Source organism: Culex quinquefasciatus, chromosome 1 (genome assembly GCF_015732765.1).
Source record: "Culex quinquefasciatus strain JHB chromosome 1, VPISU_Cqui_1.0_pri_paternal, whole genome shotgun sequence".
NCBI classification, from domain to species: Eukaryota; Metazoa; Arthropoda; class Insecta; order Diptera; family Culicidae; genus Culex; species Culex quinquefasciatus.
The window spans coordinates 94,580,144-94,596,988 of record NC_051861.1 but is presented as its reverse complement, the minus strand read 5'-3'; the positions used below and the strand labels follow the sequence as shown (position 1 = coordinate 94,596,988).

The following is a 16,845-nucleotide window of genomic DNA, read 5'->3' as shown; positions in this document are numbered from 1 at the left end:
TCACGATTTTTTCATCTCCATTCACCAAATCACAAAACCGTGACATAAACAAACCCGGCACAGTCGTGAGTGCCCTAGCTCACTGAGCAGCTGCACTGCGTGCCAGTAGTCAACCAAAGCTCATTCGACGTTGCATGCACACACATAAAGAAATAAGTTTTCACACAAATTTTAGAGTTTTTTAAATGAAATACTAACATTTCCACCAGGGTTGTTAAAATATCAAAATATCAGCTCTCAGCAACTACAATTATCCCGCATGAATAATCATGCCTCAAATACAACTGCTCTTCTCTCCTCACTGAAACTCTCAGCGCCGAACATAGCCGAACACGTTTTCGTGTTTACCCACTCGCGATTGACATTTTCCTTTTCTCTCTCATTCCCACTTCCACGATCATCCTACCGCAACAGCGTTTAACCGCAAAAGCCGCCACAAAACAAATTTTGCAAACGCAGTTTAACGGGACGTCATGCGTGGTCGGATCCTAATCGTCATCTAACGTTCTCTCATTGCAGTTTTTGGAGAGATTGAGAGACTCCGCGGTGAGAGCACATAGTCGAAAAAAGGGGAGGAGTGATAGAGAGAGAATGACATCGCTAGGAATCACGAGTCACAAGAAGAGATCTCACAAGCTATAGTGACGGCCGCTATACTCTCAGATATTTTTGGTGCAGGGATAATCTATTGATAGCTTTTCTATCACTCATTTGCAACACTGATTTCCACAAAATACCGTATTTTCTCGAAAATACTCATTTTTTTATAATTCAAACGAAGTGAAATTTTACCAACATTTCCATTATTTTAGAGTTTTTGAAAGGCAAAACTCATTTTTTTTACAAAATACCGTATTTTTTCGAAAAAAAATGCTTGGCAATGTGGGTTTCAAACGATTCTAAATTTTGCATGTATTTTCACTGTTTTAGAGTTTTTTGAATGAAATACTAATATTTTTACAAAATACCGTATTTTCTCGAAAATACTAAAAATTTCACAATTTGCAATATGGGTATCAAACGAAGTGAATTTTTATCTACATTTCCATTGTTTTAAAGTTTTTTGAATGATATACCCAAATTTTCACAAAGTACCGTATTTTCTCGAAAATATTATTTCGCAATATGGGTATCAAACGATGCGAAAATTTTCAATATTTGCCATATGGGAATCAAACGAAACGAAATTGTGCTTGCATTTCCACTGTTTTAGAGTTTTTTGAATGAAATACCAAGATTTCCACAAAATAAAGTATTTTCTCGAATATTCTTAATTTTTTATAATAAGCAATATCGGTATCAAAAGATTCAAAATTTTGCGTGTATTTTTAATTTATTACACAAAATACCGTATTTTCTCGAAAATACTTTAAAAAATATTTCGCATTATGGGTATGAAACGATTTGCAATTTTGAATGCATTGTCGCTGTTTAAGAGTTTTTTGAATGAAATACTCAAGTTTATATTATGTAAAATACGGTGTTTTGTCAAAATGTGATCATTTCATTCAAAAAACTCTAAAACAGTGACAATGCATTCAAAATTTCGATTTCATTGATACTCATATTGTGAATTATGAAAATTTGAGTACTTTAAAAAAATACGATATTCTGTGAAAATTTTAATATTTATGCTTTGAAACTAACTATTTTATCAAAAAATATATTCTAAGCGAATGCATTGAAAATTTAAAATGATATTTAAGGATTAAGTCAATCTAAGAAAGATTTAAAAATGAGTTAGGCCGTTGCAAATATTTTTTTAAAGTTAATGCCCCACCCTCTTCAAAATCGGTTCGAAAAATCAGGGGAATTTTTTTTTTTTCGAAAAACTTCAAAATTTTAAGAGAAATTGAAGTCTAACCAACTGAAAACAATTAAAAATTCATTTTCCTGCGTTTAAAATCATATTTAGCATGTCTGGGATCGATCAAAAATATTTTTAATTTTTGTAAATTCCAATATACAGCACATAGAGCGTCCAATTTCCCGGGGTTACAAATTACCCGGGAAACGGGAAATTTTCTACCAATTTCCCGGGAAATCCCGGGAATTCCTGGGAAATTTTAAATTTATTGAAAATTGTTCTAATCTTGGTTCTGAATCATATTTTGCATCAAAGTTGAATAGGACAGCAACTCTAATGGTTAAAATAAGTGTAAAGTTCAACTAATTCATGCAACTACAAGAAAATGTCTATTTTTTCTAATTTTATAAGCTCAAATCGTATCTCTGATATTTTTTGTTGAGAAAATTTTTTTCATCAAAGTTTCTGAACAGTTAGTAAAATGAATCCAAACTCCACAATTTTTTTTTTAAACTTGCCTCTGTGACCAGTTTGAGAGTGTATGGTTTGACACATTATGTTGAATCGAATAAAATCATTCAGAAATTATTTTTTTCATAACAAATAACTTTTCTAAGCCAAGTTATACTGGTTTCAGCTCTTGAACAAATGGTTGAGCTTTTTAGTTTTTCCTTAAAAATTAAACTTCTCGTATTTGTTTTACATCAAACAACTCAATATTTTCACATATTAGGAGCAAGTTTTTAAACCAGGGATGCTAAAAGTTTTTGGAGGCCGGGCCAAATTTGAAGCTTAAATGAGCTTTCGGGCCAAATTTACAAAAAAAAGTTATTGAACGAACTAAATTACGTTATTTTAATTTAAATTATTTAATTTCTGTTATTTAAAAAAAATCAAATCAAAATAATAGAAACGACAAATATGTTTTTGAAAAAAAAAAAAATTATTATATTTCGATAAAGGTGACATTACATGTTGAATAATTCATCTAAAGGCGTAATTTTATCTATAAGTTAAGTGTGGCTAATGAAAAATCGTTGAGAGCCAGAATTTCAACGAAAAAAAATGTTATAAAATGTTTTATGCTTCCGTATAGTTGAACAGCAATCATAATTTAAAAAAAAAGATTCGACTAAAAAAACTTTAGCTAAAAAACATTTATTTCCATCCAAAATTCGCTAAAATTCAAATTATTTTAAATAAATCCAAACTAGCTCAAATGCAAAGAAATGCATATTTAATTGATTTTAGCTGATTGCACTGAAATTTCATTTTTTAAGTTTTAAAGTTTTTTGAAAATATATTTTTGCTCCTGGTTTTTTGAGCCAATTTTTTAGTAATGGTGGAGGGGTGGGTTGATAGACGAAAGCTTTGTAAAATATTTACAACAAACTTGATCCTCCGATTTCCACATTTTGTATGCCTGAATCAGTTGGTAGTCAATCAGATTCGTTATCTATCTGTAATGAGTTCGAATCCTAAAGGAAGTGCAATGTAAGTTTGAGGGTCAGTTCATAAAAGGGTCATTAAGACTTGCAAATTAATAAAGAAAACTTATATTTTTGCAACTATTACAGAATTCCCCTTAAGTCAAACTTGAACTTTTTTTGAATATTTCTGAAATGTTTGATGAAAGTTTTGACGATATTTACTAGTTTCACTCACATTGAAACGTGTAAAATTGTTTTAATTATGAAATATTTTGAACAAACTATTTGTATCCTAAAGTGGGGATCAAAATATTGATAAATCATGTTTTTTTTATTAACAACAAATTAAAAAAGAATAGCATAAAAAAGCTTAAAATAAACATTATTTTTGAAAAAAAGTATAAAATTACATGTGGTCAACGGGCCATTTTACATGATCATTCAAAATGGGTCCGCGGGCCACAAAATATCACCTCGCGGGCCACGTTTGGCCCGCGGGCCATACTTTGGTCACCCCTGTTTTAAACTATGTTTGTATTTTCGGGCACCTCTTAAACAATACAAAGTAGTTTTTAAATGATTTTGTAATGTTTTTTCCCAAATGGTTTTCAGGATTATAATTGACTTCTGAGCAATTCTCTACGAAATCGGTCTTTTTTCTTCAATTTTAATTTTTGTATTTTTTAATCCGGCTGAAACTTTTTTGGTGCCTTCGGTATGCCCAAAGAAGCCATTTTGCATCATTAGTTTGTCCATATAATTTTCCATACAAATTCGGCAGCTGTCCATACAAAAATGATGTATGAAAATTCAAAAATCTGTATCTTTTGAAGGAATTTTTGATCGATTTGGTGTCTTCGGCAAAGTTGTAGGTATGGATACGGACTACACTGGAAAAAAATAATACACGGTAAAAAAATTGGTGATTTTTTTATTTAACTTTTTATCACTAAAACTTGATTTACAAAAAAACACTATTTTTAATTTTTTTTATTTTTTGATATGTTTTAGAAGACATAAAATGCCAACTTTTCAGAAATTTCCAGGTTGTGCAAAAAATCACTGACCGAGTTATGAATTTTTTAATCAATACTGATTTTTTCAAAAAATCGAAATTTTGGTCGTAAATTTTTCAACTTCATTTTTCGATGTAAAATCAAATTTGCAATCAAAAAGTACTTTACTAAAATTTTGATAAAGTGCACCGTTTTCAAGTTATAGCCATATTTAAGTGACTTTTTTGAAAATAGTCGCAGTTTTTCATTTTTTAAATTAGTGCACATGTTTGCCCAGTTTTGAAAAAATATTTTGAAAAGCTGAGAAAATTCTCTATATTTTGCTTATTCGGACTATGTTGATACGACCTTTAGTTGCTGAGATATTGCAATGCAAAGGTTTAAAAACAGGAAAATTGATGTTTTCTAAGTTTCACCCAAACAACCCACCATTTTCTATCGTCAATATCTCAGCAACTAATGGTCCGATTTTCAATGTTAATATATGAAACAATTGTGAAATTTTCCGATCTTTTCGAAAAAATATTTTGGAATTTTCAAATCAAGACAAACATTTTAAAAGGGCGTAATATTGAATGTTTGGCCTTTGTGAAATGTTAGTCTTGATTTGAAAATTCCAAAATATTTTTTCGAAAAGATCGGAAAATTTCACAAATGTTTCATATATTAACATTGAAAATCGGACCATTAGTTGCTGAGATATTGACGATAGAAAATGGTGGGTTGTTTGGGTGAAACTAGAAAACATCAATTTTCCTGTTTTTAAACCTTTGCATTGCAATATCTCAGCAACTAAAGGTCGTATCAACAAAGTCCAAATAAGCAAAATATAGAATTTTCTCAGCTTTTCAAAAATATTTTTTCAAAACTGGGCAAACATGTGCACTAATTTAAAATGAAAACTGCGACTATTTTCAAAAAGTCACTTAAATATGGCTATAACTTGAAAACGGTGCACTTTATCAAAATTTCAGTAAAGTACTTTTGATTGCAAATTTGATTTTACATCGAAAATGAAGTTGAAAATTTTACGACCAAAATTTCGATTTTTGAAAAATCAGTATTGATTAAAAATTCATAACTCGGTCAGTGATTTTTGCACAACCTGAAATTTCTGAAAAGTTGGCATTTTATGCCTTCTAAAACATATCAAAAATAAAAAAATAAAAATAGTGTTTTTGTAAATCAAGTTTTAGTGATAAAGTGAAATAAAAAATCACCAAATTTTTTTACCGTGTATTATTTTTTCCAGTGTAGTCCGTATCCATACCTACAACTTTGCCGAAGACACCAAATCGATCAAAAATTCCTTCAAAAGATACAGATTTTGAATTTTCATACATCATTTTGTATGGACAGCTGCCGAATTTGTATGGAAAATTATATGGACAAACTAATGATGCAAAATGGCTTCTTTGGGCATACCGAAGGCACCAAAAAAGTTTCAGTCGGATTAAAAAATACAAAAAAAATCGAATGACCGAAATCCTAGAGAACTGCTCTTAACTGTTAAATGTTTTTTCATAGAACGAAAACATGATTTAAATTCTAAGATAAATTGACATCATCCCTCTACCTATTTTATGTTAAACCTTCTAAAACCCATTGTTGCACCAGTATTCCATAATTCTTTTACTTAAAATTTTAATTTTTTGATCGAATTCTTCTTGAAAAAAAAAAACTTAATTTTGCTTTGGCGGTAAAGGGTTTAAATATTCTTTATTCGATATCCAATTATTCTTTAATTTTTTTCTTGGATTGTAATAGTTTATTTTCATTTAGCAAGGTTTCTTCATTTTTCTATAGTATTTAAAAAAAATTGGGTCCAAAAAATTAAGAAACTGTATACTTCTGTTTATATTTCGGGAATTCCCGGGAAATTTATAAATTTCCCGGAAAACGGGAAATTTTTTTTTTCATGGGAAATCCCGGGAATTCCCGGGAATTTTTTTCCCTGGACGGGAAATTGAACGCTCTAACAGCACAGTAAATAGTTTTTTATCGGTGAAAAAAAAATCTCTTCAATACTTGGATATTTTGAAAACTAATGATTGCAAACCAACTGGGCAGGTGAAAAATGCACTTTAAATCACTTTTTTATTCAAATGTTGAGACCATGGCTTGTTATTTCAATTTTTATATTCACAAAATTATTATGCTTGGGTTTTGTACCTTTTTCCAACTTTATAACAAGCAAAAAAAAAAAAAATACAAATTATAGACTTTTTCCCGTTTTTTGGGTTTTGGCGAATTCCCTATTTTTTCATGACTTTCCCGACATGAGTGGCCACTAGTGTGCCCAGAAAAAATGACCCCCTGATCCACCAGGGGAAAACAGCTTTTTGGGTAACATTAAGCTTTTGTGCAAATTTTGAGCGATATTTTCTTACAAAAAATACTTTTTAATCAGCCAATAACTCTTCAGGATCGAGTTTTATAGCTCTGGCATGTTCGACAAAGTTGAAGAGCTATTAATTTCCAATAAAAATCTCACTCTTGAGAGTATTTGGATGATGCACCTTGCAGACGAAATGGCAATAAAATGTGTTTTTCATACATTTTTTTTCGATTTTTCCCATACAAACTTCGAGTATCAATGCGTAAATGTTTATCGATTTTGCTTACATTTGGCCCAAAGTCCTAAAGTAGCATAAGGAACAATAATCAGCTTGCGGAGCGAGGTTTTGAATAAACAGTTAAAAGTTGCATATTGTGGGCATCCTAGTGGCCACCCTATACAGCAAAAAAAGTAGTAGTCCAGCTGCGTGTTAAAAGCCTGGGTGTAAAATAAATTTTGCATCATTTTATGAAATTTAATGAAATATTACACCTTAAAATATGTATGGAAAACGTACTAGACTGCAATATCATCCATTCGTCATCGGTCTGATTGCCGAGAGAGATAAGGCGCCAGTCCTTACTGTTTGTGCTGGGTTTGAATTACGTCGGTTAGAAATTTTTTTGTGTTTATAAAAATTTTACATGCAGTGTGTAATATTGAGTGTATTTTTCACAAAGGTGATATGCATACTTTTGAATGCGATTTTTACATTGGATTTTTTTATGTATTTAAAATATAAACGTACAGTAAACATTTTAGCTTTGGAAAAAAGAATACACAAAAGAAATGTTGAAAATGTTTACAATATTTGTTATTTTTTAATAGTTTATAGGAAAAGGCACGTGTATATTGAGAATTCTAGATAACTTTTTCAAAACCATCAATGCGCCATGGGTTTCTTATGTACATAGGATCTTTTGAAAAAGGAAGCGAGAATTAAGAATTAAGATTAAGGCTCTGGAAGGCATCATTCCAGATCGGCCATTTGGCGGCCTTGTTTGTTATAGAAAAACATTCAAATTTTGATTCAGAATGCTTCAATCAAAAAATTGATTTCTTTGTGTTGTTCTTAAAAGGTGCTGCAATTAAGCTGTTTATTATTTCTCTAAACGCTTTAAAGAATATAAAAATTTTAAAAATATTTCTTCAATAACATTTATAACACTTTATGTTATTTTGAATTACATTCGAAAGTATCATTCTACATCAAATTTCATTTTCCCCTTTTAAATCCTATATCCTTTCCAGATCTTCCTCGTGGCGCTTCTGGCGACACCGGCGCTGTTCGAGGCAGCGCCCGCCAAGCAGGGAGGTGCCGAGCGACGTCGCGCCTTTTACCGCCGGTCCACAACCACGGCGGCACCGCCGTCCCCGGTTCCGGCCGCCACCCACGAGGACACCGCCAGCGCCGAGACCAAGTTCGGCGACGGTAACGGCGAGGGCCTGTACACGGTCGGCGATTCGTTCACCATCGGAGGCGGTGGCGGCGGGGGTGGCGGTTCGTTGTCGTCTTCGTCGTCGTCTGCAGGGGATTCCGTCGGCAAGGGAAGTGCCTTCAAGCCGGTCACCAGTGGCGGCGATAAACTGACGGTTGGTTTTGGTGGAAGTGCGGGGATCGGGATGATTTGATATTTTGATGTTTTGTTTGTTTGTTTTGCAGTCGTTCTCGGAGTACAACTTCGGCGGCACCAAGCTTTCCGACCCCGGTGACTCGGACGAAGACTACGGACTAGGAGGCCTGAAGAACCACAAGCCCCTGACGTCGTCGAACAACAACTTTAAGAACAGTGGATCATTTGACTTTTTGAACAATGACTTTTCCAAGACCTCCCTGGACCTTTCGACCCGACCAAAATCCTCCATTACCAGTAAATTTTCCATCTCCCATCCCACTCCCTCGAAAAGCACCGGTATTACGGGTAAGCTCGACCACCTGGACGACTCGACCGAGTACGACGTGTACTCTAGCTTAAAGTCCAGCAGTAGCTACCGGTCCCCGTTGCAGGGTTACGGCACTTCACAGTTTTCGGCCTTTCCAGGTTCCTCCTCCTCACTGAACTTCGACGGCAAGGTGAAGAAGCTCTCACCGTATACCAGCTTTGACGACTCTGGACTGACGAGCGGATCGCTGACGACAGGAAGCCTGACCAAGTACAAGAAGAACAAACTGTCCTTAGACGATGACACGTTCGGGGCGGTGTTGGTTCGGCGTTCGGCGGATTCGGTAACAGCTTCGGCGTCGGTAAGCTAGAAGACTTCCTCGGTGGCGGCGGCGCTGGCATCGGCAAGAAGAATCCCTTCCGCTTCGGTGCCGGCGAGCCACCGCTGGTGAACTCTGCCTTATCGACACTGAAACATTTTGGTCATGGAATTCTAGGTAAACCCGAGAAAGCGTCCTCCCTGTTCGACGACAGCGGCGAGAGTGGTACCGGTTTTGGGGCGTCCAAATTCAAACCGTCGTCCAACTTTGGCAAACAAGGTAGCTTCTCCAACAGCTTCAACCTGGACGACAGCAACGAGTCGTACGAGCCGGCCTACAAGCCCAAGCTTACAAAACCGCACCACTCATCGTTCTCGTCGTCGTCGTCGTCATCCTCCTCCTTTGGATCTTCCAAACCGCTGCTAAAACCCTCCATCACCGAGTTCGACAGTGACTTCGATGTGAAGAACATCAAGCTGCCGGGCGCTCACTCCATCACCAACTCGAACTCCAACTCCAACAAATTCAGACAACACAGTACTAAAACGAACCCACACAAGTCCAAACACGGTCCCTCCAACATTGACAATCCCAACCCGCTCGAGTTCCGACCCAACTTCAAACTGCAAGATGTGCCCAATCTGTACCCTGACGAACACCATCATCTAGGTGCCGGCATCGCCGCCAAGGGCCAGATCGAGAACTTCCTCAACTCGGAGGGCGTCTTCAAGCCGGAACCGTTCCGCACGACGCACTTCCTCGACGGACCCCCACCCAAGAAGAATCCGTACGGCCAGTTCGCCAAGCCCTCCGAGGATTCCGACAACCTGGAAAAGGAAGCCTTGAAGGCGCAGATCGAGTTCCTGAAAGCCCAAGCCGCGAAGCGATCCCCCGCCGAGGTCCGGCAACGACCGCACGGAGGTGTCCCGTTGGGACCACCGCCCAAGCCCATCCCCGGACACGGACCGATCCGAGGCCCGCCACGACCGGTGCGCCGGATTCCGGCCCTCGGCGTCAAGTCGGCCCATCCGCTGCCCAGGATCCCGCACTTCAACGATCGGCCGTTCAGCGTTAGCTTCAAGCTGTAAGCGAGACTGTTGTAGAGCGTTGCTGCCTCGACGTGCAATTTGTTGATTTTTGAAAACCCGCCTCTCTTTTAAATGGTAGAACGGTAGAAAAGTTCTGCCACCCCCCGTAGTCGATGATTTTAGTATTAATTTATTTATTTACTGTAGGGATAAATTTTAGTGCGATGTGAGCGAAATAGACATTTGGAAACGTGACGTTTTTGGTGAGTTTGAATTCTGAAAGAAAGTCCGGATGGATTGAATGATCCATCTCTTAGCAAGTGATTTGTAGGCACGACGAAAGTACGAATAATTTCGGTAACTTGGATAAAAAAATTTAAACTTCATCTTCATAGTACGCTCTTTTGGGTCTGCTTAGTGCCTCCAAATGTGACGAAATTTTAAGCGAACACTCACGAAAAGTAGCATTTACAAAGAAAGTTTCCTGGCATCATTGGCTCACTCCAACAGGCGCGGCTGGTGGTGTTAGTGGCCACCCTTTGTTCTTTATTTGCCTGCGCTTCTCGCACGGGTTTCTTCAGCCTTCGATTGGAATGGGTCGTGAAAAGTCAAAGGTCAAAAGACTTGGCGCATTTGTTTTTTGATGGCGCTTGCTAATTATTTTCATGTTTCGGGATTATGTTTCAAGTCAGTGACTAACTGATGTTCAAAAGAACATGTTGCCGGTAGTTGGAAGCAATTTCATATCTTAAGCGCTTTGAAAATGTTAGCGCAAGTGAAAAGCTCTTGCGTGTGGATGTGTGTGCCAACAAAATGATGAGAAATGGTCTCGTAAAATAGAAATTATGATCAATAGTTGATGGCGTACTTTTAGGAAATTAACGTACTCGTGCTATCTTGTCGCACGTCCGAAAGGAACGCGTTTTAATGACTGACCTTGAATAAACCAAAATTAGAGCACGAAATGTAAACAATAACACATTCGTTTCGTTTGGCTGACCATTCTGTGCATTGTCACGAAATTTGGGTAGAATTTGGTGGTCGGAGTCCCGAGTTATTACTCAAAATGTTAATGTATTGCAAGAAAAGGGTTGTTCAAATATTACTTCCAGAGATTTTCGGGATTCCAGAGCCCCACTTGTCAAAAACTGTAGACCCCCCCGATAGTGTTCCGATGCAGGTATATTTAGTGAACCATATGAGTTTATGATTGAGTTTTTGAAACTGGGCATGGAAAATAATATTTTGGTGGAGTTGACTACAGTTTTTCAAAGATTTATTTTAAATTAGCTTTTAATATAAATAACAATGTTCTGTGTCAAAATGTGAGTAACATGTGAGTAACATAACAACCTCAACCTTTTTTATCCAACCTAGACTTGGCTCAAAAGACAACTCATTAAAAGAGTTTAAAAATAATTGAAAAATTTGGTACGACTATTTTTAAATTACATATAAGGAATTTATGTTAAAAATTAATCAAATATGATTCTTTCACTTTTGCCTTCCCCACTGGTCACAAATTTTGTTTGAAGTGAAATGAGCAAATTACCAACAAAAGCCTATCAAATTTTATATCGTTGTGGGAAACTGAAATTTTGATAAAAACGAAGTCAAGATCCACTATAGTCACTTTTAAAACACCTAAAATGTAACTCATGTAATGGTAGAAACATTGTGATTTCTGCTTAAAAGTTGGTTAAAATCACTTGATATTAATTTTTAGAGCAGGATTAAGCAGGAAAAGCTATCAATTGATTATCTCTGCACCAAAAACATTCGAGAGTATAGGGGCCGCCACTAACGTCATGATTCGAAATCCGGACACTTAGTAGCATATCATTTTTGTTATAGCTGGCAAAAAATCATGTAATAAGTTGGAAATGTAGAAATGTCATCAGGATGTAGTATGAACAGTCAGTTTCAAGAAAATGCATGCAAAATATGTCTTTTCTAACAATTTTTCATCAGAATTTGAAAATTAAAATGACTTGTTGTGCTTCGAATCCCGGACACTGTTAAAAGCTGATTCGCAATCCGGACACTTTTGCTTCGAATTCCGGACACTCGTTTTTGTTAATGAATCGCACAAATTTGGACTGAAATGTTAGTGAATGGCATTCTTCAGGTCTCAAATAAGCTGTTAACATCGAAACAATTGATATTTTATATAAAAATTTGCTAGAATTTAAGGAAATCAAAACCATAAATTTCTGCTTTGCCTTTCCGGTGCTTCGAACGCCTATGAAATATTTCACGTGAAATATTTCGCATTTTTGGTAAACTTATAATTTTATTGTATTTAATTGTTTTGGCATTAAATACAGCGTTCAAACAAACTTTAACTGAAAGTTGGTGTTGGGATTCATCAAATAACACAGATTTGACATTCATAATGCGAACTTATATCCAAATAATTGATAAAACAAGATGAAGTGTCCGGGTTTCGAAGCGTCCGGGAATTCAAATCATGACGTTATTGCTTGTGAGATCTCTACTTGTGTCTCGTGATTCCCAGCGATGTCATTCTCTCTCTATTACTCCTCCCCTTTTCCTCGACTAAGCGCTCTCACCGCTGAGTCTCTCAATCTCCCCAAAAACTACAATGAGAGAACGCGAGATGGCGATTAGGAGCCGACCACGCATGACGCCCTGTTAAACTGCGTTTGCGAAATTAGTTTTGTGGCGGCTTTTGTGGTTAAACGCTGTTGCGGTAGGATCATCGTGGAAGTGGGAATGGGAGAGAAAAGGAAAATGTCAATCGCGAGTGTGTAAACACGAAAACGTGTTCGGCTATGTTCGGCGCTGAGAGTTTCAATAAGGAGAGAAGAGCAGTTGTATTTGAGGCATGAATATTCAGGCGGGATAATGGAGCATTTCCATTTGAGCAGTTTTTGCTTTTTTCTACAATGTATTTCTTATGGAGTTGCTGAGAGCTGATATTTTGATATTTTAACAACCCTGCCTACAGCCTTACTGAACTGGGGAAGCCAAACACTTCAAACACATTCTTTCATCACAATCTCGTGTAATTGAGTAATTTATAATTCAATAAAAAAACTCGATGATCAGCACTCACACAGAATTTATTTGGGAATTCCCAACTGTGAGGATTGCGCTGTTTATTATACACTATCAATCAACAAACGTGATTGCCTTCGGAAGTTCATAACATAACAGACACTTTGAACCTGCCATCAGTCATAAGGTTTTTTTTCTGTAAAACTTAGTTCTTAGTTTGTCACAAATCACTTCAACTACAAGCCAAAGAAACTAACAATTCTTCAACAAGGCTTCCTCCCAGGAATCGGTATCCGAATCGTACACCAGAAGCTGCTTCGGAGGGCCGCATCGCGGTGGTCGAGCTTCCTGAACCGCAGGCCTCAGACCCTCGTTGGCCGAGCCGAGACTGGATCCATGGTCGGTACAAGGTACTCTACTATTCGTTGGACTTATTAGATCAGAGTCATCCCAAGAATCCGTTTCGGAATCGTACACGAGAACTTTCTTTTTCGTAGTTGATGTTTCACAGTTTGAAATTCTTCGAACGGGATTTACGGTGGGTCTGGGCTTATCAAAAGTCCTTTCCGGCTCATCTTGCGGAAAGCGTATTCTTTCATCTGCAATTTTGTGTTGGAAAAACTATTAAATTGAACGTACACATCAAGTTCAAACTAACCTCCTTGAACGATTTGCACAGTCAGAACAGCGAGCAAAAGTCCACTAACTACAAGCAAGTTCATCTTTCGGCAAGGTGCTCAACGCAACTGACTTAGTTTGAGTGCGCGAGAGAATGACAAGAACAAAACGGCCAAGAGGTTATCAAACTTGTGCTCTCGACACTTGCGATCGAAACCTGCGCCGGGAGAGAGAGAGGATCGGATCTTCATTACTATAGCTGAGCGATGATGATGATGATGTCTGGTGTACCGCACTTTGTTTTGAGGGAACTGGTTTTCTACGCGATAGTAGCGTCAAGTACGTCATGGAATACCCAGTTGCGAGACAGGTGGGATCGGGTTTTGTTAGAGGGATAGTCTGAGCTTAAATTTTGTTTTTAAAATAGGTAAATTGATGTTTATAATTTTTTTTTTTCAATTCAATTCAAATAGTGTTTATTAGTAAATAATCAATTTACAATTTCGTGTTTCTTATAACCTAACAGAGTTTTGGAGTTCCTTTCAACTATGGTTTACACTTAATTCATTTAGATGCAATTGGATATTCTAACAATCGATTTGGCAAGAGAAGGAAAAATAAAAAAATTAATGTTTATTACTTTTATTTTTTAACAAAAACTAAAAAAAGCAGTTTTGTTGCTCAACAAAATTTTCTCTCAAATTGTAAAGTAAGTGATTTTTAAAAACTAATTAGGTTTCACATAATAAAATAAGTTATAAATTATATTTGGGAAAGATCACAAAATCATCATCTCCCTAAACTCTAAACTTCTAAAAAAAGGATGAAAGAATTGCAAATGATGATAAAAAGTTATTAAAACAAGTCAGAGTAGTTTTTTTCTCTTTACGAGCAATTCTCTACAAAATCGGTCCTTTTTTAATTTTAATTTTTGTATTTTTGAATCCGGCTGAAACTTTTATGGTGCTTTTGGTATGCCCAAAGAAGCAATTTTGCATCATTAGTTTGTCCATTTATTTTTTTCATACAAATTTGGCAGCTTTCCTTACAAAATTGATGTATAAAAATTTAAAAATCTGTATTGCGCAATTCTCACTAACTTGGACTTCGCACTAAATTATTGCTATCGATCGCACTATTGCGACTTGTTAAACTGGCTTGGGAAATTTCAATTTTCTCAAAAAATGATCAAAGCGAGCCGATGTTGCTCACCTGCCAATCGCAATTTAAAATGCGAATGTCCAGTTTGGTGGAAACTGCGACTGGAAATGCAAATAAACAACTGCTGGTTGCCTAGTTTTTGGAAATTTTGTTGTCAAAAGTGCGAGAGAAAAGTGCGGGCCAAATCCAAGTTACAGTGCAAGGATCAATATCTTTTGAAAGATTTTTTGGATCGATTTGGTGTCTTCGGCAAAGTTGTAGGTATAAATAAGGACTACACTGAAAAAAATGATACACGCTAAAAAAACTTAGTGATTTTTAATTTGACTTTTTGTCACTAAAACTTGATTTATTTTTTGATATGTTTTATGGGACAAGAAATGCCAACTTTTCAGAAATTTCCAGGTTGTACAAAAAATCTTTGACCGAGTTATGATTTTTTTTATCAACACTTATATTTTCGAAAAAATGAAATATTGGTCGCAAAAATGTTTCAACTTCATTTTTCGATGTAAAATCAAATTTGCAATCAAAAAGTACGTGAAATTTTGATAAAGTGCACCGTTTTCAAGTTATAGCCATTTTTAGGTAACTTTTTTTAAGTGCACGTGTTTTCCCACTTTTGAAAAAAATATCGTTGAAAAACTGAGAAAATTCCCTATATTTTGCTTTTGAACATTGCTAATACAACCCTTAGTTGCTGAGATATTGCCAAGCAAAGGTTTAAAAACAGGAAAATTGATGTTTTCTAAGCCTGACCCAAACAACCCACCATTTTCTAATGTCTATATCTCAGCAACTAGTGGTTCGATTTTTATTGTTAAAATATGAAACATTCGTGAAATTTTCCGATTTTTTCGATTTTTGATCGAAAAATGAAGTTGAAAAATGTTTGCGAGCAAAATTTAGATTTTTAAAATAGTATTTGTTAAAAAGTTCAAAACTCGGTCAAAGATTTTTTGCACATCCTGAAAATTTCTGAAAAGTAGGCATTAACAGACCTTAACATATAAAAAAAAAATGGGAAAAAATTAAAATAATGTTTTTTTTTTTGCAAATCAAATTTTAGTGACAAAAAGTGAAATTAAAAATCACAAAATTTTGTTTAACGTGTATCATTTTTTTCAGTGTAGTCCATACCTACAACTTTGCCGAAGACACCAAATCGATCAAAAAATTCCTTCAAAAGATACAGATTTTTGAATTTTTATACATCGTTTTTGTATGGACAGCTGCCAAATTTGTATGGAAAATTATATGGACAAACTAATGATGCAAAATGGCTTCTTTGGGCATACCGAAGGCACCAAAAAAGTTTCAGTCGGATTAAAAAATACAAAAATTAAAATTCTAAAAAAAGACCGATTTCGTAAAAATTGCTCTAGGGCAGAGTAGTCATCAATGAGACACGGGGAACAATGATAAAATGGCTCTCACAAGACGTAGTTTCAACCAATCAGGCTCATATTTGGGGGAAAGGTGTGTCTACTAGATACACGTCTGCCATAATAGTGGCTTTGGTTATGGACGCTCCCTTGCAAAGTTATTCATACATGTTTGATTCTGTAAAAGTAAATTATGACTAAAATTACATTTTCGCTCATAGACTGCCATTAACACAAAACTAATATTTCTCCAAATTTCTTTCGTCATTTCACAGGGCATTAGATGGGCTACAATGTCCTTTCATTAGGTTTGGCCAAAATTTAAAATATACCCAGAATCCAGGGCTGTCTCATTGTTCCCCACTCATTTCAGCCCATGGGTAACAATGAGACACTTTGATTTTTCTCCATTAAACTTTTCAAAATCTATGGAAATCTTTCAAAACATGAATTGGAAGTGAATTTTGGCATATTTAGTGAGTTTGAACTTCATTTAACCAAAAATATAAAGTTATTTGGTAAAATATAAGGATTTTACAAAATTTAAATACTTTTTAGTATAACTGTTGTTATTTGAAGTTTCAGGTTGGCAAAATTGCTTTAGAATGTTCAAGGCAAGTCACCTGCAATGGAACAATACAAAAACATGATGTTTTACTAGAAAAGTATTGATTTTCGTAGAGTGTCTCATTGTTCCCCACCTGTCTCATTGTTCCTGCCAAGTGCGTCTACAATGAGACAGTTGAATAACTCTGGCTGTAGAGGTCGGATCGATCTCATATTTTGGTCAATGTTAGAACACATTAAAAGAAAGAAAATGCAACAAAAAGCTCTTTAA

At 35.7% G+C, this 16,845-nt stretch overlaps 2 protein-coding genes across 2 annotated transcripts in view; one reads left to right on the top strand and one right to left on the bottom strand.

Moving 5' to 3' along the window:
* Nucleotides 1–10,078, top strand: part of LOC6047659 — a 45,009-nt gene extending 34,931 nt beyond the window's left edge. Inside the window, 3 exon segments of the mRNA XM_038266069.1 lie at nt 7,843–8,184; nt 8,255–8,794; nt 8,797–10,078. Coding sequence (XP_038121997.1) covers nt 7,843–8,184; nt 8,255–8,794; nt 8,797–9,882 — 1,968 coding nt within the window. The 3' untranslated portion in view covers nt 9,883–10,078.
* Nucleotides 10,079–12,890: 2,812 nt separating this feature from the next.
* On the bottom strand, nt 12,891–13,625 carry LOC119771203. The gene is made up of 2 exons (XM_038266882.1): nt 13,502–13,625; nt 12,891–13,442 (listed from the first exon to the last, which is right to left on the bottom strand). Exons 1-2 carry the CDS (start codon nt 13,563–13,565, stop codon nt 13,096–13,098), a joined length of 411 nt encoding a protein of 136 aa, XP_038122810.1. The 5' UTR covers nt 13,566–13,625; the 3' UTR covers nt 12,891–13,095.
* Nucleotides 13,626–16,845: the final 3,220 nt, after the last annotated feature.